Source organism: Lonchura striata, chromosome 15 (assembly GCF_046129695.1).
Source record: "Lonchura striata isolate bLonStr1 chromosome 15, bLonStr1.mat, whole genome shotgun sequence".
Classification (NCBI taxonomy): domain Eukaryota; kingdom Metazoa; phylum Chordata; class Aves; order Passeriformes; family Estrildidae; genus Lonchura; species Lonchura striata.
The window spans coordinates 6,588,968-6,614,189 of NC_134617.1; the positions used below are offsets into that span (position 1 = coordinate 6,588,968).

General features: G+C 49.9%; 1 protein-coding gene across 1 annotated transcript in view; it reads left to right on the forward strand.

Annotated features, from left to right (window-relative positions):
- FLT4 (fms related receptor tyrosine kinase 4) overlaps nucleotides 1-25,222 on the forward strand; it is a 57,596-nt gene that overhangs the window by 28,347 nt on the left and 4,027 nt on the right. The window contains exons 4-29 of the mRNA XM_021552182.3: nucleotides 2,688-2,800; nucleotides 3,710-3,872; nucleotides 4,100-4,239; nucleotides 4,940-5,108; nucleotides 5,638-5,755; nucleotides 6,340-6,491; nucleotides 7,153-7,315; nucleotides 9,013-9,157; nucleotides 11,704-11,812; nucleotides 13,167-13,526; nucleotides 13,773-13,919; nucleotides 14,572-14,703; nucleotides 14,975-15,081; nucleotides 15,385-15,520; nucleotides 16,327-16,431; nucleotides 17,852-17,965; nucleotides 18,232-18,320; nucleotides 18,490-18,637; nucleotides 19,197-19,291; nucleotides 19,634-19,756; nucleotides 20,116-20,227; nucleotides 20,593-20,692; nucleotides 21,184-21,289; nucleotides 22,226-22,365; nucleotides 22,963-23,083; nucleotides 23,869-23,954. Of these exons, the coding sequence (XP_021407857.1) occupies nucleotides 2,688-2,800; nucleotides 3,710-3,872; nucleotides 4,100-4,239; nucleotides 4,940-5,108; nucleotides 5,638-5,755; nucleotides 6,340-6,491; nucleotides 7,153-7,315; nucleotides 9,013-9,157; nucleotides 11,704-11,812; nucleotides 13,167-13,526; nucleotides 13,773-13,919; nucleotides 14,572-14,703; nucleotides 14,975-15,081; nucleotides 15,385-15,520; nucleotides 16,327-16,431; nucleotides 17,852-17,965; nucleotides 18,232-18,320; nucleotides 18,490-18,637; nucleotides 19,197-19,291; nucleotides 19,634-19,756; nucleotides 20,116-20,227; nucleotides 20,593-20,692; nucleotides 21,184-21,289; nucleotides 22,226-22,365; nucleotides 22,963-23,083; nucleotides 23,869-23,954 (3,493 nt within the window). The remainder of the gene's footprint in view (nucleotides 1-2,687; nucleotides 2,801-3,709; nucleotides 3,873-4,099; nucleotides 4,240-4,939; nucleotides 5,109-5,637; nucleotides 5,756-6,339; nucleotides 6,492-7,152; nucleotides 7,316-9,012; nucleotides 9,158-11,703; nucleotides 11,813-13,166; nucleotides 13,527-13,772; nucleotides 13,920-14,571; nucleotides 14,704-14,974; nucleotides 15,082-15,384; nucleotides 15,521-16,326; nucleotides 16,432-17,851; nucleotides 17,966-18,231; nucleotides 18,321-18,489; nucleotides 18,638-19,196; nucleotides 19,292-19,633; nucleotides 19,757-20,115; nucleotides 20,228-20,592; nucleotides 20,693-21,183; nucleotides 21,290-22,225; nucleotides 22,366-22,962; nucleotides 23,084-23,868; nucleotides 23,955-25,222) is intronic.

Genomic DNA, 25,222 nt, shown 5'->3' on the forward strand with positions numbered 1-25,222 from the left:
CGCCCACCCTGAAACAGGACACAGCCTGCCTGGATTTCAGACATCTGTGAGTTGGACAGGGGTGTTCAGACACTCTAGAGAGTTGTATTAGGATGGAGGCAGAGAGCTTCTTAAATACACTGAAAATGAGTACAATCCCACAAGCTTACATGCAGGGAGTGCTTTTGCAAGAACTGATTTTCTTTGCGATCCAACAAATGTCCCTTTGCCCCCTGATCCACCTTCTCTCACCTCCAGCCTCTCTGCAGCTCAGGAGCTGCTCTCCTGTTTACCAGAGAGTGCACCTGGGGCAGGATAGGGGCAATAAATCCCACACTGTCAGGGCCCGTGGGACTCACAGTGCCTGTGGATGGCATGTGTGTGACAGATCCTGCCAACAGCTCGCAGCACTGCTGTGCACATGGCTGCACAGCTCATCTTCATACTCAGTCCAGTCAGGCTGTCCCCTCTTGTGGTTATCAAGCATCTAGAAAACCTCAGAATCTGCCTTTCCAGACAGGACAGGCTTTCAGGCAATAGAAGGGACATGTCAGGAAAACTCAGGCATATGGTAAGCACAACCATTGCAGAACATTCAGATAAAGCCTGTTCCTGCTCAACTGGGCTGCAATGTGAGACTGTCCCTGGAGAGCTTGGAAGGGCTGATGTAAGTGTTGGGGATGCTTGGAGACAGGATGATCAGACTACAGGTTTATCCATCAAGCTCATTTCTCATGTTAAGGGCTTGGTGAAATTGCCAGGAACAGAATATCTGTGCTTGCCTGGAAAAATGGGTTCTTCTGTACTTTACCTGCAATTCAGTGGTCAAATGAACTCTCCATGCATGTGTCTCCTTCCCATGTGTGTGGTTAGATTTGTATTTTATTACAACTACACATAGCTCTGTAGACACAGAAAGCTTCATCAGGGTAGGATAGGCTATGTACAGCCCACATCTCATAAAGCTTAGCATGTATTAATGAAGAAGATGCTAAATTATTCCCATCCGACCCATTAAGGCAGTCTTAAGGAAATTTGTGATGTTGTCAGAGAGGGGAGTTAGTGCATGAATCACAAACTCATTGGCAGCAGGACCAGCCCAGTAAATCAGTTCTTGGCTGCCATCTGAACTTGAAGGGACCTCATAGTCTCTCACCTCTGGCAGCTGTGCAGCTTCTCCTTCTCACATGCCCAGGGTTTGGGAGAGGAATGAGGAACATGTTCACACTGAGAAACAAATCTGTGGTTTCAGAAGTCAGCAATCCTGTGGCAGAAAAAAAAACCTCAGGAAATAAAGATAAGAACTCTCTGGGCAATCCATGTTTTCCTAAGTTTTTTGAGTGTGGATTGTTTCACCTACTCTGTAGAAAAAGTGCTTCACACAGAGGAGAGGCCTTTGCAGCATGAGTATCACTGAAGCAGCAGCTTTACAGATCAAAAATTAAAGGTTTATGCACTTAACAGTGGGAGCACTGAGCTGGTTTGGGTTGAGCCCAATGTGATTTGAACAACAGAATGCCCAAGTGAGGATCATTTCTAAATTCACCTTTGACTTGTCCCTTTAGATGAGTCGCTTTAGGGGCTGGGTATCAGAGGGAAAGAATCTCAGAACAAATGGTTGTGTTCATGCTACACTCCCTTGAAATAATTTGTTTAGCTGAAACACAGGCGAAAAAAATAAAGGTAGGCCACTTGGATAATTTGGTTTAAATCCAGTGTACCAAAAGCTGTAAAATCTCCCTGGAGACCCATCACCCCTTTATAAAGCCCCCTTCACTAAGGGGACAATTTCCATTAATAAAGCCCATCATGACCATGTGCTGGATGGACATTTACAGAGGACAGATGCTGGCAACACCATGTTTTCAAGATACTAGGAACCAGTCTCTATTCAGAGCATCCTGTGAGGCATAAAACCTGTGGAAAAGGGCAGGCAGGGGCTGATAGTACAGAATAAATCATCTGTCACTGAGGCCACCGAGCAGTCTCACAGTTCTTTGTCTCTTCCAATTTTGTCTTCATCCCCTTTACTCAGCCTGGGTCGCTGCTGATTGTACACTGTCTCTGCACAGAATTTGTATAACATCCCTGGCCTTGCTAAGTCATTCCGTAATGCTTATTTCTGGGTGGTTTTGCTCTTCCTGTCAATATTTGTGCTTGCAGCAGTTGGGCGGCAGTGGGGTGGCAGCCCTGGGAAGCCCAGCTGGTGTGTTTGTCTGCCGGCAGTGGGGCTTTGGGATGGCTGCAGGATGACATCTGCACACCACCGCTCTGCCGATCGCTTCCTCGCCAGGGAAGGTCGCGCCGCCACCAGCCCCACGCTGGGGCACACGGCCACCAGCTGGGCAGGCGCCGAGCCCAGGACACCACACACTGCTTTCACAAAGGGTCAGGCTCAGGCAGAGACCTTGAGGGCTCCAGGAAAGGGGAGGTCATTTCCCGCACTGCCCAAATGTCACACAAGTGTCGCTGCGCTGGTACCGTACTTGGTGCGGAGGAGCTTTGCATTCCCGAGCTCCAGGTGTCTCCTCTGACTGTCACGTGTGGCAGATGGGGCTGAACAGCTCAGCACCACTCCCTCTGAAAAGCTTGTGCTGCTATTGCTGTGTTAAGGAAATTTAGAAAGCCTCCCTTTCTACTGGTTGTTGCCTTTTCCCAGTTTTTTTCTTCTTTTTTTAGCAGTTGTTCTCCTTGTATCTTTTCTACAGATTTTGAACAGCCATTTATCAACAAGCCAGAGACCCTCCTCATCAGCAACAAGGAGAACACTTGGGTACCATGTCTCGTGTCCATCCCGGATCTTAACGTCACACTGACCTCGGTGAGAGCTTGGCTGCTGGGAGACTGCACCGAGGTGTATTGCATTTGTTCTGCATTTGTAATTGCCTGAGTGGAAGCATGACAGGCACTGCCAGGAAAGGAAAATGCATGGGATACATTTTCCATGGAAAGTACAAGCCATTGGCTTCCTCATTTTATTTGCTGGCTGAAGCTGTGTTGTCCAGTTCCCTTGGGCAGATCCCACAGGTTTCCTGCCAACCTTGCTTCTTTTCCCTGGAGCTCTATGAAACAAAACAAGACTTTGTTCTAAACCCATTTCCCCAGAGCATCCCCTGTAGGCCTTGTTGCCTCATCTCTGTGATCTACACCCGTCTATGTGGTCGGCATCCCCACAAGGGAGGAGGCTGCAGCCCTGGGGCTCATGACTAAAAAAAGCTTTCTTATCAGTTTGCTTTTGCTTTTGCCTTTTTTTCTTTTTTTTTTTTTTTTTTTTTTTTTTTTTTTTTTTTTTTACAATGCAAATACATCCTTCCAGGATGAGTGTTACTATTGTACAAAGGCCTCCAGGGACACTCTGGGGGCCAGGGGCCTTTCCCTTGCCCGGGAAGGACACTACCCAAGGTCAGCACTCATCCCGGTGGGGCTGATGTTTGGGACATCAGCATCAGTTTCCTCAGCTATCTCTAGAAATTTCCATTCCTGGAAGTCTCTGGCCCACTCTGCAGACGGGGAGGTTCATGGTGCAGGATGCAGCTACTTGGGGTAGAGGGGAGGCCACGATTCCTAGATGGCAAACCCTCGGGGGGAGAGGGCAGGAGGCCAGCACAGCATGATGCTGCATCATTTCTTCCCACAAAAGGGATCTGTTAGCCAGCATAAAGCCTGGGAGGAGTGGAGTGGGAATGTTGTTACCCTCTGATTTCAGTTGGCAAAATTTTGATTTTTCCAGCAAAATTTCTTCATCCACCCTGACGGCAAGAGCACTTTATGGGACAACAAAAAGGGAATGCAGGTACCCACACACTTGATCAGGGACTTATTGTATGTCCACTGTGAGACTGTAATCGACAAGAAGGTCTTCAAATCCAATTTCTTCATCATCCATATAGCAGGTGAATATTTGGGAAGGTTCAGGGGAGCAGTTTGAGTGGTTCTGAATTCCATCATTGTGGCTCATGGGATTGTTGTGGTCCTCTCTGGCTACATAGACTCTGTATGGTGCTTATATCTGTTCCACTGTGTATTGGACAGAGATACACCATGCAGCAGGATTCCCACAGCCTGAGTCACAGAGTTAACTAGATCAGAAATCTCTTTTCATTCCCTCTTTCTGCATCAGGGAGTGAACTGTATGACATTCAGCTGTATCCCAAGAAAGCCATGGAGCTGCTAGTGGGAGAGAAGCTGGTCTTGAACTGCACAGTGTGGGCTGAGTTCAACTCTGCTGTTGGCTTCCACTGGACTTACCCTGGCAAACAGGTATGAGCAAGCTGAGCAGCTCCCTGTGCACTGAACTGTTACCCTCTGAGTCACCCCCTCCTGACCCTTTATTGCTCCTCTTCACATCATTGGCAGGGCTCTGCTTCATAATCCTAACCATCCTGTGCCCTGGACATCTTGGTCAGAATGTTCTCACATTTATTTTCTCCTGCACCATAAGGAAAGACAGAATGAAGACCCCTTTTCCTAGCAGAAAGCTCCCACCTTGCTGAGGTGTTACTGCTCTGGGGCTCTTGAGAAAACAAGGACTTCACTTTCACCAGTGCAAATCCAGAGCAAATGTGATTGGTTTGAAAGGAACTACTCTAATCAAAGAATCCTTGTTACCAAAATCCTGTGAGATGGTCCCTTCCCCACTGTGTTTTCCCCCTCTTGTATCCTCTGGCTTTTTTGAATGGTGTGACAGGGGAGTCCCTTGAGGACATCACTTACTTCATGGGGCTCCCAGCCTGGTTCCTGGGCTACAGGAGCAAACCATGCTAAGATCCGAGCCCAGCCTCAGGCAGTCAGTACACAGAACATGTGCCCTTCCATTCCTGAGGATGGCAGTCAGTTTTGCAGAAACGTGTCCAGGTAGAGGCAAGCACTGAACATCAGGAATCACATCTGTGAAGGGCCCATCCACACAGCCTCATCCCATTGTTGTCTTTCATCCCCTTCTCTCTGTCATCTCCCACAGACGCAGCGAGCACTGATCGAGTCTGAGCGCCGGTCCCTGCAGACACAAACAGAGCTCTCCAGTATCCTGACCCTCCACAATGTCAGCCAGCAGGACCTGGGAAAGTACACATGCACTGCCACCAGTGATGCCCAGATGCTGGAGGAGAGCACTGATGTCATTGTGCACGGTATGGCACCTGCCAGAGCCCTGCAGAGCCACAGCCAGAGCCCAGCTGCAGCAGAGCCAACCCCAGACTGCCTGGGCAGAGTGGCTCCTGAACCTCCCTCCACTCTGCTTTAGTGAAACCCAGCCCTCCTCCAGCCCCTCAGCCCTCCTGTGCGCCTCTGGGAGCAGAGTCACATTCAGCAAGGTCCCAAAAGGGAGGGACAGAGATGCCAACACCAAATTGGCCTATGGCAAATGCAGTGCCCCTGTGGCATGGCTGGCCTGAGAGGCACCAGCTGCAGGTGCACAAGGCACCATCTGCTTTGGGTGGTTGTTTTTTGGCAGCTGAAAGCCACAGGGCAGCCCAGCGTTCCTGCATTCCCAATGGTTCCCAAGAGGGAGACAGAGGCAGATCTTCAGCTGCCAGAATCTCAGTTGTGCTGTCAGGACACCCAGCCCTGTCCTTGCTGTCGGGACCTGTGAAGAGCAGCAGAGCTGTGTGACACCCCGTCTCTTTGAGTTCTCCTCCATGGTCCATTTTTCCCTTGCAGAAAAGCCTTTCATCACTGTGGAGTGGAGGAAGGGCCCAGTGATAGAAGCCACTGCAGGAGATGAAGCTGTGAAGCTGCCAGTGAAAGTCGTGGCCTACCCCCCACCAGACTTCCAGTGGTAACTCACCTTTCTTAGCTTGAGCCACTTTCTCCTTTTCTCCTTTCCTCTGTCAAATGGGGAAGCCTAGCCTGGTTTCCTTGCTAGGTCCCCCTGCCGCCAAGATTGTCACAAATGTCACTTTTTTCTGCCCATGGGGGCCATTTCTCCCATGTCCCGGCACTCAGCTGCACAGCCTGGTTTGGCAGCTCTGCATGGCTGGAGGGCCAAGTGGAGTTCCCACAGGAGCTGTCCCCTCTTGCCTCTCTGCTGTGGCAATCACAGCCACCCAGAGGAACAAGGCAGTGGGATGGGTTGTGCACCTCATCGTGCTGCACTTCCATCAGAGCTGACTGGAGATGGGAGCTTTGCACCCACTCACTGCTCAGGCAGAGCTACAACACCCCCAACCCCACACACATCCATACGACACAATGTGCAGACCCATAACCTGGGTCCAGGAAAGGCCCATGGGTCTCTCCAGAGAGGTCCTCAGTGCTAGCAAGAGGCACTCTGCACTCTTGTGGGGACCAGCAAACCCTTTGCCCAGCTGCCAGTGGGACACTTCCTCCCCATGGCTGCATTTTCTCTCTGCCTCCCTGCAGGTACAAGGATGGAAAGCTAATTCCCAAGCAATCTCAATCTTCAATGCAGATCAAGGATGTGTCGGAGCAGCATGCTGGGACATACACGCTGGTTCTGAGGAACAGGCTGGCAGGGCTGGAGAAGCACATCAGCCTCCAGTTAATTGTCAATGGTAAGGTGGGGCTGGGGCTGGAGCTGGGGGAGAGTGCTGAGCCCATGGCCCCAGCCTTGGGGCTGCTCCAAGACCAAGTGCCCATTGCTATCCTAATAGTACCTACATCACCTCTTCCTCTCCCATGGCACAATTTTATTCCTGGCTCCCTCACTTTGGGCAGTTTATATCATTGCTCAGGGGTCACTTCCCAATTGCAGTTGGAGATGCTGCTGAGGGTGACCCTGACTGATGTGGACTTGAGAGCAGGGCAGCTGCCACACAGATAAAGTCTTGATCTGGAGTAGTTCCTCTGGGTGGGAAGCCCCTATGGAGCTTTCCCCCAGGAGAAACTGGTCCCAGTCATGCAAGAAATAGATGCCAGCTAAAAAAGTGCTAGAAGGACACTCCTGCCTGGAGATGTGTCTCCAGGAGGCTCTGTGGCCCTGTGCTTTGAGCCCTGTAGCATCCAGACAGTTCTACACACCACAGAAAAGAGAAACTATGTCACTTGAATCTACTTAAGCATGACCTGCTGTGCCTTGCAGGCCTGAGTTGCCCTGAGAGCCAGAGAGCTGTAGTGCCCAGGCTGTCCAAAAACGGGCCTGGGGAGGGCTGTGCCAGGCTGGGGATGCAGTGCCTGAGCCTGCAGCTGCTCACAATGTCACTCTGATCCTTGCAGTTCCTCCACGCATCCATGAGAAAGAAGCTTCTTCCCCAAGCATCTACTCCAAGAGGAGCCCCCAGGCCCTCACCTGCACTGTCTACGGCATCCCAGCACCGGAGGTGATCCAGTGGCAGTGGAGGCCATGGATGCCCTGCCGGATGTTCTCCCGACGCAGCCTGTAAGTGCCATTTCCTCCAACACTTGTGTCTTGTCAGGCCACCATCCTGGTGTTATGGGCTTCTTATGACCATGGCTGTGCCCCCAACTGTGTCTCAGTTTTGTTCTCCCACTCACAACACAGCCCTGTGGGAAGGCAGAGTGGAGACACTTGTTGTCCATGTGGGAGTTTTGCCCAGTCTGGCTGGTCCCAGACACCAACACTTCCACAGCATCCTCTGCATCTTCAGCCACCTGCCTCTGTCAGTGGATGTCCGTGGCCCAGCCACCCCTCACAGCACCTGCAATGAAGCCACTGATCACTGTGATAGTGGGGAAACTGAGGCAGATTGCAGGAGAAATTGTCACATCCCCTTGGTAAGAACTGAAGACAGCAGCTGGGGCTCACATCATTCCTGTCCTGAGGTTCCCTTGGTTTTTCTGTCCTTTCTCTTTTCCTGTGAAGCAAAAGTGCTCATAGGCAGCTGCTGCTTGTGGGGAAGAATTGCTGAATCCTGGGGAAGTGCCAGATCTCTGCCAGCTGCTGGGATGATTTGCCAGCAGGGCAATAGGTAGGCAGGAAGGGTGCGTGCCCACTGCCCGTGCCCTGGGAAGCTGAGGCAGCATCAGGCAGGGCTGCAGTGGCATTTTTTAATGACAGTCTCACCAGAAGAAGGAAAAGGGATGCTAGGGAGCTGTAGCCAGAGCAGTCAGGGTGGAGAACATCAGGGTGTCTGGAGGAAGCCAGGTCCCGCAGCCCTGCAGGCTTCTGCCAAGCAGGGCCGCCAGAGTTTTCCATTGCATGCAAGTGCACTGTGGCCCTGTCAGGAAGCAGAGGGGCCCATGAATTATGAGCACTGTCTCCCAAGGCCACCATGTTTCTGCCTAGCACAGCTCCAGAGGATGCAGGAGGCTTCTTTCTAGCTTCCTGTTGTTTACACAGCTCACCAGTGTGTTTGCTCCGCCGAGTGCTCTGCCCCACACTGCCAGCACACACCTTTGCTACAGCTCCCCTCTGCTTCCCTGTCACCCAAAGCCTCTCCCTTCTATCCCAACCCACCCTCCCATCTTCCACTCTGACCTGCATTTCAAAAGCACCCTTCAGGCAGCAGCATGACAGGTCCCTGACAGATTTGGCCACTTCTCCCCACCCACCTGTCTCAGCCTGAAGAGGTACCATCATTCCCCTGTGAGACACCAGCAGCACCTTTACCTGGGGAGGTCTCTCCTGGCTTCTGTTGAATCAGGGGCAGCAGGAGCACCCCTGGGTGCTACGCCCTTGGGTGTTGCACCATCTGCTCCCCAGGCTAGCACCAGCCAGTCAGTGACACCTTTGACTCTCAGTCCCAGCAGGGCTTTAAGGTCTTGGTGCTGAGCAAATGACATAAAGAGTTGCCCTAGGCACACATGAATCATCCTGTCTTTCTCCACCCTTAGAAAGGAAAGATGAAGCCCCAGGCCTGTGGGTGAAGACACTGCTTGGGACACTTGTATCTGTTCCCTGCCTCAGTTTTCACACCTACAAATTTTTGCCTCGCTGGTGGTTGCAAGGCACCCTTATAAAGCACATCAGAATTGTGTAACCCAGGAAATTTTGCAGAGTTATAGGACTGGGCCATCAGTTCTCTGACACAAAGCTGCTTTTGCTATCTTTTCCTCAGCTAACCTTCTCTCTGTCTCTCTCCTCTTTCCCCTGCTGGTCCCTGGCTGCTGGATTAGCAATAGCAGGCACCGGGCAGCAAGGCGCCATCAGCGGGACCGGATGCCCGAGTGCAAGGACTGGAAAGATGTGTCACAGCAGGACGCCGTGAACCCCATCGAGAGCATTGACACCTGGGTGGAGTTTGTGGAGGGGCGGAACAAGGTGAGGCTGTATTCCAAACCCATCCTGGGACAGGGAACTGGAGACAGGCACAGGACTCCTTTGCAGTCAGCCAGGAAAAGTGTCCTGGAAAGGGGCCTGGCAGAGACAGATTTGGGGAGGGCTTCCCACCTCTGCTTCTAAAGCAAACCATCAGTGGGGGTTCCCAGCCCTGGGGCTCCACAGTACCAGGCAGCCCCAGGGCGAGGGAGAGCTGTCATCTTTGAGAAATTGCCCTGTGTCCAGAGAGGCCCCCACTGGGGCTGGCTGCACAGGAGGGATTTCATGGATTGCTACTGAACACAGGGCATCCAGCTGGGGAAGACGTGGCACAGGTGCTATGAGGGCTCCCATGGCCATTTCTGAGCATTTTGCAGGAGCTGTTCTGTAAAAACCAAGCCCTGCAGAGCATCCTGGGCAAGAGAGCAGGAGTCATGAGCTGACTAGGAAATCCCTGGCCTTGGGAAGGTGCATGTGTCTGGTGAGGCATTTCATCCAGCTGTGCCCATCCTGGTGGGGTGAGGGTGATTTGGAGAAGCTGGCATCTGTCTGCTGCAGTTTTGTGAGTAGGAGCAATGTGTGCTCCACAAAGCCACTTCTCCATCACAGCGTTTCCTCTCTGGAAGGAACATCTCTCCCTCACTGCAGTGTGTGATCTGCTTGCTGCCTGCTTCTTTCTGTCTCCCGGGTAGCCATGAGTGTCAGATCTGTGCCATGACGAGGTTCCTGTCCCTACGGGTGTCGGGCACCAGCGGCTCACAGAGGGATGCAGAACAAACAAATGGGCCCCTGTTTCCGAAAGTCACTTCCTGTTTTCCTACACACCTCTAAAGGCACTTCCCGTCCCCTGGCCTGGCCAGGAGTTCATCACTCTGCCAAAAAGGTGGCAAGGGCAGATGATTCTCCTCCCAGAGCAGCTGAAGGGAGGTTGAGGGATTGATGTTCCCCAGGAACTCAAGCAGGGGTAGTGGGAGCTCTTGGGTAAGAAGCTCTTGTCTCCCACTAGGGGTGTGACACTTGCATTGGTCCTTTCTGATCTTCCCCTGTTTTCCCCATTTTCTTTCTTCTATTCCTCAGCTGTGTCCTTCTCATTCCATCTGTTTGGTTGTAACTGTCCTGGAGCTTCAACTTAGGTTGTGCATCCCCACGGATGTGTTAGAGTTTTGGGAGAAAAGAGCTATTCCGTTCACAGTGGGATGCTACATCCTAAAATCTGCTTTCTCTCTCTCCTTGTTCTTTATGCTTGTCTTCTCTTGCCATCCTCCTGGTTTTTATTCCATCTGCAAAGGCCAGAACGAGCCACAGGATACACAGTGCACAGTCATGCACTGCAGGCAGCAGGATGATGTCAGATCAAGAAACCCCAACTCAAACATAACACTGCAGATTAGAAGGAAAATCCCCAAGAAACAGGAAAGGCAGCACACAAAAGTGCCAGCAATAGGGTCACTCTGGTTGTATGAATAACCCCAAGAAACGGAAAAGGCAATGGACAAAAGTACCAGTAATAAAGTCACTTCAGCTGTGTTGAGTATGCACTGAATGAATGCCTGTTCCTTCTGGTTAACACAACCTCAATACATTGCCCCTCAGAACGGAAATGCTTCCCAAAGTCTATAGTATTATGGGTTGTAAAGGGGAAAAAAATTTCCCTGCAGGATCATGTTAATTTTGCATTTTAAACACCATCTCATTAGAGGGATTTTTTAACTTGTCATTTAAACTGGAGCCTCAAACTGCAAGTCTCCTCTAAGGGGAGTGCTTGTAACACTTTTGGTAGCTCACACATGTGCTGTGTGAGCCAGGAGGAGGAGAAGAGCAGCCTTATTCCCCAGCTGCTTTTCTTGGCTAATTTGGAGGCAGCATCCCCAGGGTCCATGCTCCCAGGATGGCAGTCTGGCTGTTTGCCCAATCTTAGTCATGTCTTGCTGGAGGGAGAGAAGAGGAAGCTTTTAGGACCATGTCTATGTTTGGTTGGAATTCAATGAAAGATGACTACTCTTCCTGAAGGGGTGAGAGCTGGGATATTTTCACAGGTTTGATTTCTCCTTATGAATAAAAGGAGCACTTGCAGGTCTGTAAGTACCTGTAAATTCCACTGAACCCTGTGGGACACTAGTCACTTAACTGCAGAGGGCTCAGGGAATCAAAACCCTGGTGTCCTTTCCCTTTCTTCTCACTGTTATAAATAAAGCTTGGCAGGACCTTAACCATCCCCTCAGCCCTGCATCCTGTTACTGTCCCCCTTGCTGAGCACTGTCCCCGTTGTGACCCAAGGGGTTTAACAAGAAGTTTGCTCCTGTGGAGAGGCATCTCTGCTGACTGGGCTCCATAGAAAGATGCAGAGATTGGGAATAAAATCATGTTATTATTGGTAGAGCCAACAGATAAAGCTTGAAATGCACAAAGGGCTGTAGGATAAGGGCCTGTTTTCACATAACAACAACAGCTTGTCGGGGGCTTTGCTACCTGCCAGAGAGCAGCAGTGATCCTATTTCTCTTCCCTGTGTCTCTTTCTAACTCTTCCTTATGTTCTCTTCCCCCATCAGACAGTCAGCAAATTGGCCATCCAGGAGGCCAATGTCTCAGCCATGTACAAGTGTATTGCCTCTAATAAAGTGGGTCGAGACGAGAGGCTGATCTACTTCTACGTGACCAGTGAGTACTGTAAACTCCCCTCACCTGCACCAGCCAAGCTCTCTGCTTGAAATAGGCAGGTCCCTAGAGCTGCCAGGTCCTGCCACTCGCAGTCAGATCTTCAACAGTGACTGGAAAGCCAGCAGGAAAGCAGGGCCTGGCAGCAGATAGCACGGGCAGAGTTTGGCAGGCAGACTTGGGAATAAGCCAGCACTGCCTGTGCCTAGGTCCTGAAGCAGACCTGGCAGGTCCTGGGCGGGTCTTGGGCCGGGGACATCCCCTGGCTCAGGCAGCTCCCTGGGCTGGGATGTGCCTGGTCCAAGAGCATCCTCTAGTGGCATCGCCCGACCTATCCCAGGCCGGGTCCCGCTGGCCCCGGCCCCGGCAGTGATCCCACGGGATTTTGGTGATGGGAGGAAGCTGAGTTTATAGAAAGCAGAGCCCCGCGGTGTGGGCTGGAGTCATGGCCCATAGGGGGATGCATGAGCCTCCTGCCAGTGGTACCCGTCCTGGCAGGAGCCTGTCCCTGTCTGCTGAGACAGGGAGCCCAGCAAGGGCACAGCAAAAGCTTATCCTATGGAATGAGAATTCCATAATCAAATTCCCAGCCCAGAAGGCTGGGTTCATGGCTCTTGTGGTAGAACCTGTGCTGTCAGAGCCACCAGCTATTGTGAAGCCAGAAGACCAGTCGCTTCAGTCACTGCTTCAGTAATGCTTTCTGTGTTGTTGTCCAGGCTGCTGTGTCACTGCCTGCATGTGTGAAGGTGGGCATGTGTGCAAACCAGAATGCTGCAGCTGAGCTGGGAGCAGTAACAGCCTAATTCAGACCTCCCTGGCTTGTTTCATTTGTGACCCCCCATGTCACCCTGTTCTTTTAAAAGTTTTCTATACCTTCTGATGTTTACATATTTCTACTAGACTTTCTCACACACTGTCATGTAAATAATGATGGTTTTACATTCTTTGGGGGAGGAAAGAATTGATAGACCATTAGTTTGACCATTGTAGTTGGAGAAGTGGCAATTTCATCCTCCAAACCACTGCCACTTTTAGAATTCTATATATTGCAAGGTCAGAAATAAAGGTCCCTCCTTTTACTTCCTTTTACTCTTTTAATCTTAGTGTGCATGCATGAGTTATTTCATGTCATAGTGGGACCACCCCATCTTAATTTCACCTGGGACTTGAGCAGGTCCCGTAGCACTCACTGGGCTTAATCTATGATTGCCAGCAGTTTGTATGTCAGAGTTCTGGTCTACAGAACTGTGGATGAGGACAGGCAGATCTCTGAGAGCTGAGCCCAAGGAGACAATTTCATTGTGTCTGGCAGCTCAACCATGAAAACTCATTCACATGTTCATTTCCTTCCTGAAAGCCATTCCAGACGGGTTCGAGATTGAGTCCCAGCCCTCGGAAGAGCCCATCGAGGGGCAGGACCTACAGCTGAGCTGCAATGCAGACAACTACACCTATGAGAACCTGCAGTGGTACCGGCTGAACCTCTCCAAGCTCCACGATGAAGAGGGCAACCCCCTCGTGCTGGACTGTAAGAACGTCCACCACTATGCCACCAAGATGCAGGGGGACCTGCGCTTCCAGCCCAACTCCAACGATGCGACCTTGCTGCTCACCATCCCCAACATCTCCCTGGATGAGGAGGGAGATTATGTGTGTGAGGTGCAGAACAGGAAGACTCGGGAGAAACACTGCCACAAGAAATACATCTCTGTGCAGGGTGAGGGTCCACAGGGCTGGCGGGAGTGACAGAGGAGAGCTGGTGCTCTTGCTGCCATCAGCTTCCCAGGCCATCCCCAGGGGAAGCCACACAAGCAAGCTAAACTCAAGGTGGCAAAGGCAGGGCACCTGGGTTCTCAAGACACCCTCCAGCAGGGGTCAGAGACCCAAAGGCCCCCAGGAACACAGATATTCTTTTGATCAATCAGTTTCCCGTTTTCCCCTCCTCTTTGTGCTGCTCCTCCAGCCCTGGAGATCCCCCGCCTCAAGCAGAACCTGACAGACATTTGGGTGAACGTCAGCGACTCCATAGAGATGCGCTGTAAAGTGGACGGCAACCACGTTCCTGAAATCAGCTGGTACAAAGACGAGAAACTGGTGGAAGAAGTGTCAGGTACAGTGGGCTGGGGGTGGATCACAGGCAGGGCAGTATGTCCAGCAGCTGGAGAGCTGAGCACTGCTGAGTTCTGGGACTTGCTGTCCCCAGATAAAGGCACCTGTTCTCTGAATCAGCCAGAGCCTAGTTTTAATCACATTCTGTCCTAATTTGATGCAGTCTCAGTGGCCAAATCTATGCCCTAGGGCCTGGCTCAACACTGTCTGTGCTTGTGCACATCCAGCTGGAGAGCAGGGAGAGAGAAATCATTCATGTTCTTACTCTCAGCCCAGTGCCTGGCATCTCTGATTATGCAGGGACTGACCCAGATCTTACAGAAGGAGCATGTGAAGGATCCAGGCACATTGCAGAGGGAAAGGAACACGTTCTGAAGCTGAAGCAGAACTTGACACACCAGCTGGACTGCCTGGGCACTGTCCCTGTTCAGAATGTTCACTGGGGGATTTGTACCCTCTGTACACTGCCTGGGGAAGGCCTCTCCAGGGTTTTTCTGGGGCCATTAAGAGAAGAGCCTCTGCCAGCTGGTGTGATGTAATTATGCCATCTAAAATGAATTAGCCAAAAAATGCAAGCCTTGTTGTGAGCCTGAAACCAGTGTACTAATCTTCCTTCCCTGTGAGTGACCATGACAACCCTCTGTGCCTTACAGGGATTGACCTGGCAGACTTCAACCAGAGGCTGAGCATTCAGAGGGTGAGAGAGGAAGATGCTGGGCTCTACCTGTGCAGCGTCTGCAACGCTAAGGGCTGTGTGAACTCTTCAGCCAGTGTCTCCGTGGAAGGTACCAGCAGCCACAACACCCCTGGGGATGTAAAGGGGTGGAATAAGAGTTGCTCCCATGCCTCTTCCCTGTGACAGTGGGAGGCAGTGAAAGCCCCTTGGCCTTGCTGGTGGCATGGTGCTCTCACAGGAGGATCTGTAGGCCAGAGCATGTTTAGCTCAGGCAAACATGTCTCCAGTCGCCCCACATCCTGATGCAGATCATAAGGAATGGCTGAGCTGGAGCATAGAATGAGAATCTCTGAAACTATGATTGCCCTTCCATCCCACAGGCTCTGATGACAGGACCAATGTAGAGATTGTCATCCTGATTGGCACTGGAGTTATTGCTGTTTTCTTCTGGATCTTACTTATTCTCATCTTCTGCAACATCAAAAGGGTACGTGACTGTCACTGCCCCAGGCAGGGAGGGTGGCATATCAGAGCTTGGGACAGCATCAGTGCTGTGATGTGGGGCTCCATGACAGCACCTGCTAAAAGGAGGTCATTGAGTGATGCTTCCAGTGCTCTCATTGTCAAGGACAGGGTGAGTAAGGCCTGTGGTAAAGGAGGTGATGGGGAATGGCCTTTGCTTGGGCGGGCAGCAGGTCAAGGCAGTCAAAGAATCTAAATCCCATCTGGGACTCAGCACCCAGGGCAAGGAGGGCACCTCCTCACCCTTTGTGTTGGCTGGTTCCTTTAGCCAGCCCACGCAGACATCAAGACAGGCTACCTCTCCATCATCATGGACCCTGGCGAGGTGCCCTTGGAGGAGCAGTGCGAGTACCTGCCCTATGATTCCAGCAAGTGGGAGTTCCCACGAGACCGCCTGCGCTTGGGTGAGCCAGACCCCCTCCCTCCCACTGCACACTGCAGCCAGGGCTTCCCATCAGCCCTACAAACTCACCCTTCTGATTTCTGAACACACCTCTATGCATTTAATGCTTTCTCTCTGCCTCAGGCTTTCCATCCTCTTCCCCAGGCTGTCCCTAAGGCCCAGCTGTACCTGAGAAATCTCTTTAGGTCTGGCTGTAGACAGGTCTGAGCCAACTGTTATCCCAGACTTCCTTAGCGTATCCACAGGTATTACTGAAAACAGAAGACCCCTGGATGTGGTTTAAAACACATCCCCATATTTTCCAAGTGGGAGTCTGGACAGAACAGCTCGGTTTACAGCAGGTTCCCCAAGTTCAGGACCAGGATTGCATACATTATTATCCTCATGCTGAGACACCTGCAGCTTCTTCCCTCTGTCTGGCAGAGTTTAAAGGGCAGCAGACTACCTTTGAGGCACAGAACAGTGACATTAGTCCTGGCTGCTGTGCTGCAAGGGGTCATTTACCTTTCCCACACACAACAACTTGTTGCTCGAGGGCAACAAACAGCCCCTCACTTCTGCATGGCCATTTCCTTCCTCTGCTTTGTCCATGCCAGCTCTGTCTCAGTTCCTCCCATCGTCCTTTCTCTGTCTCACCGACACAGAAAGCAGCCACTTGAAAAGGCACATGTTCCATTCCTTCCTTTTCCTTTATGATGTTTTTTCTTTCTTCTTCCCATGATTTCCTGTTGGGATTTTTGTTTTCCTTCATTCTATTCTGCCTTTTCTGCACCTGCCTTTTTTCACACTTACTCTCCTTGTCCATAGGTAAAGTCTTGGGTCATGGTGCCTTTGGGAAGGTGGTGGAAGCATCTGCATTTGGGATCAATAAAAGTAACAGCTGTGAGACTGTAGCAGTGAAAATGCTGAAAGGTATGTGAACAGTGAAGCAAAACATGCAATGTGTGTAGACAGCAATTAATGAGGCACCTGCCACAGAACATTCACCCTGTAATGTCTGTATTTTAATTAATGGCTTCTTGGCCTCAACACAGTTGATCCTCTTTGGCTCCATTCAGCTGCACTTGGAGGCAGAAGTGGCAGAACAGACAGCAAGGACCTGGAGAACTCAGCTTTCAAGGAAATTTAGCTGTCTGCAGAGACAAAGAATGAAATCTGTATCAAAGGACTAACAAGAATCCAGAGTCCCTCTTTGGCATGCCACTGAAAGAAGTGCTGCTCCCAATTGCCTTCTTCCAAATGTGCCTATATTTTGTTTATGGGCCAGATCCAGGGCTGGATAAGGAAGCAGGTTGAAGCTCTTATCCAGCTCTGAGGGCTAAATTGGCTTTGCACCCAGAGCCTGGTCTATCCAGAGTGAGATTTTAAACTTTTATAGCCATGCTTTCAAACAGGCATCCAAAACATTATTCTGTAATTTGGCACCAAACAAAACACTGAGGCAGTCTCTGGCCAGAAGTAGCCTGTACATGGAAATCATGTCATGGCTCATCTGAACAATATTTACTGTTGTAAATCATGTCATGGCTTGTCTGGACAATATTTACTGTTGTAAGTGTATAGATCACCTGCACAGAAGAGGGGAGCCTGGTGTGCAAGGTTTTTTGAGGCAAGGCTTTCACATGGCCCATCAGCTGCAGCTCAAGAGGATAGTTCTGTCTCTCAGTCTAGATTTACAAACTCTAAAGTAAGACAAAATGTGTATGGGGAGGCTGAGAAGTATGAAAAAGGCACACAAAACCAGAGAACACACCCTGGGTGTAAAACAGAGGGTCAAGAATTGATGCGAATTGGACACTTGAGAGAAGATGCAGTACAGAGAGATGGCAGGAGCATGACACTGTTTCCTATTGAAGAGGAATCATCAAAAGATATCTGTGTTTTAGTTGAGACAGCTCCTGTATTCAATTGTGACAAAAAGAATCAGATGTCTTTTGTTCCTAATTTTCTTTCAAATTGTTTCATGGCTCGTTATCTCTGTTTGGAGGCCAAAAGGGCAGAGATTCAAACAGGTGCATCCCAATGAAAGTCTCAAGTGATGTTTTTCACTGCACAACTATCATAAAGAAAAATCTGTTGGGCACAGATTGTGTTGTTCTTTGCTCTGGGTCTCTGCACTTGCAGAGAGCACCCTATGTGTTACAGCAGAGATCCTGGAATCTCCAGACAAGGCTCAACATTTAATGTGGGAACATGCAATAACAAAATGTACTGAGGCTTTGAGGTCACAGCCTTCTCAGCAAGATTCACATTAACATGCTGCTAGAGAAGGGTGGTGAGGGGGAGTGAAAAGCTCTGAGGAGGTGTCATGACATGGTTTGTGTGCTTCCAGAGGGAGCTACTGCAAGTGAGCACAAGGCACTGATGTCAGAGCTGAAGATCCTCATCCACATTGGGAATCACCTCAACGTGGTGAATTTGCTGGGTGCCTGTACCAAACCAAATGGTAAATATCCCAGAGCAGCAGGCTGTGCCTGCTCCCAAAAAATCAGAGGTTGTCCCTTGTGTCTTTTTGCTGGCCACATGTGTGATCACAGGGACCTGTGGGGAAGTTATTTGTGTGTGTGTGTGTGTGTGTGTGTGTGTGTGTGTGTGTGTGTGTGCGCACTTAGAGCACATGTCACAGCTCAGCAGGGCTGTACATAACACAAGTTGTGGCAAATTCTGACCAACTCCAGCCCTTACCTCTTGCCTTTGGTCTCTTCTCACTAGGTCCACTCATGGTTATTGTTGAGTTCTGCAAGTATGGAAACCTCTCCAACTACCTGCGGACCAAGAGGGAAGGATTCAGTCCTTACAGGGTGAGGAGATTCCTTTGGTCCTAGGGAAGGAAGACATGCAGCCTAATGCATGATCTGACAATGTGACAAAGACAGGCTCTATCCTTTATGCAATGGTAGATGCAGCTCATGGGTGCAGGGGTTACAGTGTGAGTTGCCTGCTGAGGGTTTTGGTTTGGTCCCTTGCCAGGAGAAGTCTCCCAGGCTGCGTATTCAGGTGCAGTCCATCGTGGAGGCAGTGAGAGCAGACAGGAGGAGCCGCTCTGGGACCAGCGACAGCGCCATCTTCCAGCGCTTCCTGCTGCACAAGAGCCGCACGGCGCTGCCCATCCAGGAAGGTACCACTCCAGCCTTGGCAGCAGCTCCCCACCTGGACCCCCAAACCTATGCCAGACTTGACTGGCCTGGGGAATGGACAGGGAATATCAGTGGGGAGCAGGGACCCAGCCTTGGAACTGATCAATTGCCTGAACAGGGCTATTGTATCATCTGGTGTGTCTTCTGGTGTCTATTGGCACCTGAAACCCAGAAGGGAGAATTAAATCCCTTTGGGTATTTTAGCCTGAAAAAAGGAGAACTGAGGGGAATCTTGCTGAGTCCTCCCTAGGACAAAAATAATGAGCTGATCTTCAAAGCCCCTTCCAAGCTTGTTCTCCACAACTCTGTCTCATTGACATATGCTGGAGGCTGGACTCTTTCTCCTCACACTTGAGTAGGTTCCTGCCTTGTGCCTTCTGGCACCTAAGCAGAAAATCTTAGAGTGGAGCTGATTACTCCAATTAGGACTGAGGGCTAACTGTGTTTCACTGAGAACTGGCTGTATCCTGCAGTCCTGGAGAGAGGCAAAGAGGACAACAGATTCCAATTTTCTAATAATTTTGTGTTATTTCTGAACAGTGGATGACTTGTGGCAAAGTCCCTTGACAATGGAAGACCTCATCTGCTACAGCTTCCAGGTAGCACGTGGCATGGAATTCCTGGCATCCCGAAAGGTGAGTTCAGCCTTTTGCTCATCTGATCTTTTGTGCATGCCTGATGACAGAGACCTGACTACAGCCACTTTTCAGGTGACACACAGAGAGATTCAGTGCTCTACTTCACACTCCCCAGGAAATCTGACACAGATGTCCCAGCACAAAGCTGGGAAATTAGTTCTCTTGCATTTCAACCTCTCCTTAACCAGCCTTTTTTTGAAATTTTTATCTTTAGCTACTTCCCATTTCCACCATTCCCCCATTACAGCTCGGGCTTATGGGGGAAGGGAGGTGCTGTACACTTTCTGATTGTGGTTTCTCCCCCTCTTATTTTGCCCCTTCCTCTTTGTGTACCCTCAGTGCATCCACAGAGACCTGGCAGCTCGCAATATCCTGCTGTCAGAAAACAACGTGGTAAAGATCTGTGACTTCGGCCTGGCCAGGGACATCTACAAGGACCCCGACTATGTCAGGAAAGGCAGTGTGAGTGCCGTTTTCTCAAACCCTTTACAGATTAGGCCCCTTTGCTGAAGAGATGAAAAAGCAGGAGTGGGGACCAGAAGCCATTGGACCAATGACACATGTCCTGTCCTCCTCCACCAGCAGATCTCTGTCTCCTTCCTTCTATCCTTCAGCCTGTCATAAATTTACTTCTCCTTATACTCTTTCAACCCCTTTTCAGTGTCTCTGTCCCTCTCTGACAAACCAGTTCCTCCATGGAGAGAGGAGCAGAGCTATTGGCTCTGATTTCCTTTCATCCATTCTATCCCTTTGCTACAAGAAGGGCTGTCCTGGGACATGTTCCAAACTGAACATTTGTGCCTTGCCTCTCCCTCCTGCAGGCCCGTCTCCCACTGAAGTGGATGGCTCCAGAAAGCATCTTCGACAAGGTCTACACTACCCAAAGTGATGTCTGGTCTTTTGGGGTCCTTCTCTGGGAAATCTTCTCATTAGGTGAGTGCTAGTGAGGGTCTCGTGCTGCTGAAGGGGAAACCTCTACCCACGTAGCAGTTTGTGGGTGAGTCTGTGCAGAACAGACATTCTCAAGCACATCTAAGGACTCATGGGAAGAAATATGGATGTAGGCAAAAAAAACCATGGAGGCTATATGCACCCATGAACAGAGTGATGGGGACACAGGCATGCAGAGGTGGCTTCCAGCTCTGAGACAGAGAACCCTGACTCAGGCAGCACCAAGGATTGGGCTGTGTATGAATAGTGACCACACCTCTCAGTGTTCTGGGATGAAGGGCAGTCTCAAAAGGACTGGTTTCTGATGGCACATTTCATGTTCCCACCCTTCTCTGAACCTTCTTTAGGGGCATCTCCATATCCTGGAGTCCAGATCAATGAGGAGTTCTGCCAGAGGCTCAAAGATGGTACCAGGATGAGAGCTCCAGAGTATGCCACAGCAGAAATGTGAGTCAGAAACCTCAAGGATTCCAGCATTGGTCAGAGCAGAGGTCTCTGTGGGAGGGCAGAAACCTACCATATCCCAGCATAGAGCAGAACAGTCCCCTCTGTGGGATGCAGACCTTTAGCCAGGGTAGGGGATGAGCCAACACATCCTTTGCTCTAGGCCATTGCCTGGAGAGCAAGGCAGATGGGTTCTGATCACAGCCCTCAAGGTGTCCTTGCATGCCCGTGCTGGGATGGGTCTGTAAGTGGCACTGTGCTTTCCTGCTCAGAAGGGCATCAGAGGGGTCTGAATTAGATCCTTGTCCCCTGTTATAAGTGTATAACAAACCAACACCCTGCCAGTAAGTCCACCTGGCCAGTGTGCTGAGGGGGGCAAGCTTTCCTTCACAGTGCAGGAACTGGCAGTGCCAGTGGGCACCATGTGGGTGGGAGCTGTGGAGTGGAGCAGGAGGGGATTTCTGTGGTGTAAAACCAGTATCTCTTCTTGACAGCTACCGTATAATGTTGAGCTGCTGGCACGGTGATCCAAAGGAGAGACCAACTTTCTCCGACCTTGTGGAGATACTGGGGAACCTTCTTCAGGAAAATGTCCAGCAGGTGAAAGCCTGCTGTCCCTTCTCTGCTCCAGACAGCTCTTTTTCTGTCATCACCAGCTCCCTCACTGTGCCCTCAGCTGACCCCATGGTCAATGCAATACATTTGTGTAGGCCACCAATAACACAGAGATTCCTGGGTCAGAGGTCTATTTCCCAGAGCTGTTAGAGAACTCATTTCTGCAACAGCCTTTTAGCTGCATTCTCATAAAACTCTGCTCCTTGCAGGGCAGCAGCCCTCTCAGTCGTCATTCTAGTAACTTCCATCCTAATCCCCAGATACTTATTTGAAATTCTTCAGCTGAGTCAAGGCCCTGGTACTTCTGCCTCCCACACGCCAGCATAATGAAAACCAGGACTTGACCAGGGTTTCTGAAACTCTGTCCTCAGATGAAAATGTCAGGGCCATGTGAAGCAAACAACTGTTACATTACAGCAGTCAGTAATACAGATTTCTTTGAACATATTACTAATCACTTCCATGTGGTAACTCGCCAGGACATTTAACTGTGATGAGAATGCAGCTCCAATTTTAACTTTTTCTTGATGTTCCCTTTCAGAAAATGATAGCTAAATTCTTGAGTATTGCTTCATCCTGACGTTCTTGACTTCAACCTTTCAGAACTGGTTCCCAGCACAGGCATGACTAAGCCACAAATGACATTGCCCTGGAGCACAGCACTCTGTCCATGTAAACTGGAGAATTATGGGATTATGAGCATATTATTATGGGCAGTTGTTTTCCTGCTCATACACACCTCCATGCATCACTCACAGCTACTTAACACAAAGGTCACAGAAATCTCTAGCCAGATATTTTGTCCTAGAGAAATGAAATTTATAAACCAGAAATTTTCCTTCCCAGCTCTGACAGCTTCTGCTGTGGAGCCTTTTCTTGTGTTCCCTTTCTTGTAAGGCCATTTACTGTTCTTCCTACCAGGAAGGGAAAGATTACATCCCGCTGAATGACTCTCACAGCTCAGAAGATGATGGTTTCTCCCAGGTGCCTTCCTCTGCCCAGCAAAACTCAGATGAAGAGGACTTTGACATGAGGATACGCTGCCACAGCCTAGCAGCAAGGTGAATCCCCTCCGAAAAGGGTAGAGAGAGCCTGGCAGGCAGTGAGCAGCCTGACCTGCCAGGGAGCCTGAGGGATATGGGGAGAACCCAGATCTTTGGAAAATCCCAGGTGATAAGGTGTGATCCAAGAATTTAGGCCATTGCTTCTTGCTTATAAAAGCAAAATTACTTTATTTTGCTCATTAGGAAGTGCTGATTTGTAGGCTATCACATTCCTTCTTCTTCTCCAGCTATGCTGCCAGAGTATCATGTAAGGAGCTTCATCCTATCTGTTCCTAACTGACCCAAACAATTACTCCCAGGCCTCTGCACTCTGGTGAACTATGATAATATTATGCCTGGGATCTATATGACATTTTCTGCTTGTCCCATGTGGAGAGGTTATTGGGGCCTGATTCAGTCAGTCTAGTCTCCACTGCAGAAGTAGTACAGGGTTAAGAGGTCTAAGGTGACCCCATTATGCTCCCCAAATCCACCATTTGGGTCATCCTCCTCCCTGCATACTTTGGTTGCACAGTGAGGAGGTTGAGTTCAGGTCCTGTTCACTCAGGACATTGACTCTTGCCTTTACTGAATACTGTGTGCTTCTGTTGGCAGATACTACAACTGTGTCTCATTCCCGGGTTGTTTGACGGGAGGAAATCAGATCAGGTGTCCATCCAGGATAAAGACATTTGAAGAGTTTCCCATGACACACACAATGTACAAGGCACACCCGGTGAGTAGCATCTGAATGGATTTGAGCAGGGGGCAGTCTTTTCTGACACCTTTACTGTTAAGACTATGGAGGAAGATCACTCCTATCTTATGTCAGTCTGTGTGTCATTCTTGTTTGGTCCATCCAGTCCTATGCACATTCATTTCTTCATCTGGCACACAGGGGTTTCTCTTCTGCATGGTTCACACTGCCTTAGTGGGAAACAGGGAGGTAAGATATGCAAATAGGGGGACTATAAAGTACCTCAGAGAAGAGCCTGCTCTTCACCTTCAAATCTGTCAACACAGCCTGATTAAGCACACTGAAATCCTTCCAGGACTAGCTAAACCCAGAGTGTTTATCTGCATCTCCTGTATCTTGGTCCACATTGCAGTGTGCAGTAGCAGTGGCATGGCAGTGTGCAGACCTCTATATCTCTCTGAACTGGCCTGGTACTGGTATCTCCTCTAGCAGCAGAACTGAAGTCATAGCTTTAGTCTCATAGGAAAATATCACCTCTCACAGATTTGGTGGCAATACATCTTCCAGCCAGGGAGCACTTTTTTTATTCCCCAAAAATGGCACTGAACTAAGCACACAAATCTTACCTTTTTACATGCTGCTTTCAAGAAGGCACCTAAGAAAATCAGATACAGCAGAGCTATGGAGCATGCTGGTAAAGTGCTCCTACACCTTCTTCCCCATCACACATACACAGGATCTCATCTCCTGAATGATTTCTCCTCCCTTCCCACTCTGATCAGTCGACAGGGATGTTGCTGATAATTCCTGTTGCTTCCTTCCAGGACAATCAGACAGACAGTGGGATGGTTCTGGCATCTGAGGAATTTGAGAGGATAGAAAACCGACACAGAAAAGAAGGTGGATTCAGGTACTCCTTAAGCCTAGCCACTGAGGCCTCCCTGCTGCCGAATGCAGTGAGACCAGGAGGCAGCTCCTGGTGTCTCCCCACAAGCTGCACTGCTTGGAACTTTCAGCTGTGGGCCCTGAGCCACATGAGTCCATGTACTCCTTAATGAGAGGCAAAATACAGGAAGAACAGACAAGCCTGCTGTTTTCTAGGGTTTAATAATATAAACTGTGCCCATCAATGAGAATGTGCCTGTTAAGATAATGAGGCACAGTGGAATGATGGTGTTAATGAGACTGTTAATGCTTATTGACATTTTCTGGTGAAATGTGTCAGGGCTTGCTCAAGCAGTGGCAGATGGAATGGGCAGAAACTATGTAGCTGCCACCCTCCTCCCTCCACCCTGACCCGTGGGGTACAGGGCCCTGATGTGGTGGTGCAGGGATGGGACAGGCCTTAGGAATCCCCACATGCTGACATGGAGTCTGGCTGGTTGAGCTGGCATTCTCAGAGCTGAGGATGTTATGGATGGTTTTGTCTTTGACCCAGGCTTTGAAACTGGAGAACCTGTACACCTCACCTCTGCCAGAGCAATCAGAGCCCTTGTCTCTGTGACAGTGTGTTGAGCAAGCCATGTCACCTCATATGTAGACAAGGCCAGTCCCAAGCCTCTTCCTTACCTCCTCTGCCTCCCAACATTATATTGAACTGGTCATTGTCTTTTCTCTTAGCCATAGACCTGTGGCCTTTCTGCTCTTGTATCAAACAGTCTCCTGTTTCTTGTCCTTGTCCTCTTTTCCCTAAGGTATGTTCCTGTTGTCTCCTACTCCTGGTGTCCTGTCTCCTGGAAAACACTACTCTTAAAATTCTTGAGTGTGTCCCTGCCTCTGCTCTTGTGATTTCTTGACAATCACCTGGTATTGGCAGGCACTGAGATTGGACATATGACTTCTGCCCACATCTTCGTCATCTTCCTTTGTTTCCTTTCCCCCATCCTGGCAGTTGGTTTGTATCAATTTCTGTTATTCCTGCCAAGTCTAGAAGTAATTAAGGCAATGTCTCTTGTCTCTCCCTACTCATTGGGGTCCCAACACTTCCCTGTATCTAGAAGATATCCCAAAGGTATCTAGTAGAGCTGAAATAAGTGTACCAGTTTATGTGCAGATTTGTCACAAAACAAACAGGCTGTGCTTAGATTTGGTGCAAAGCCTGGTTTTGTGCTTTGAAATGGAGGTGCAAGTCCATTCCTGACCCTGTCTCTGCTGTATGCATTAGAAGATGAGATTTGC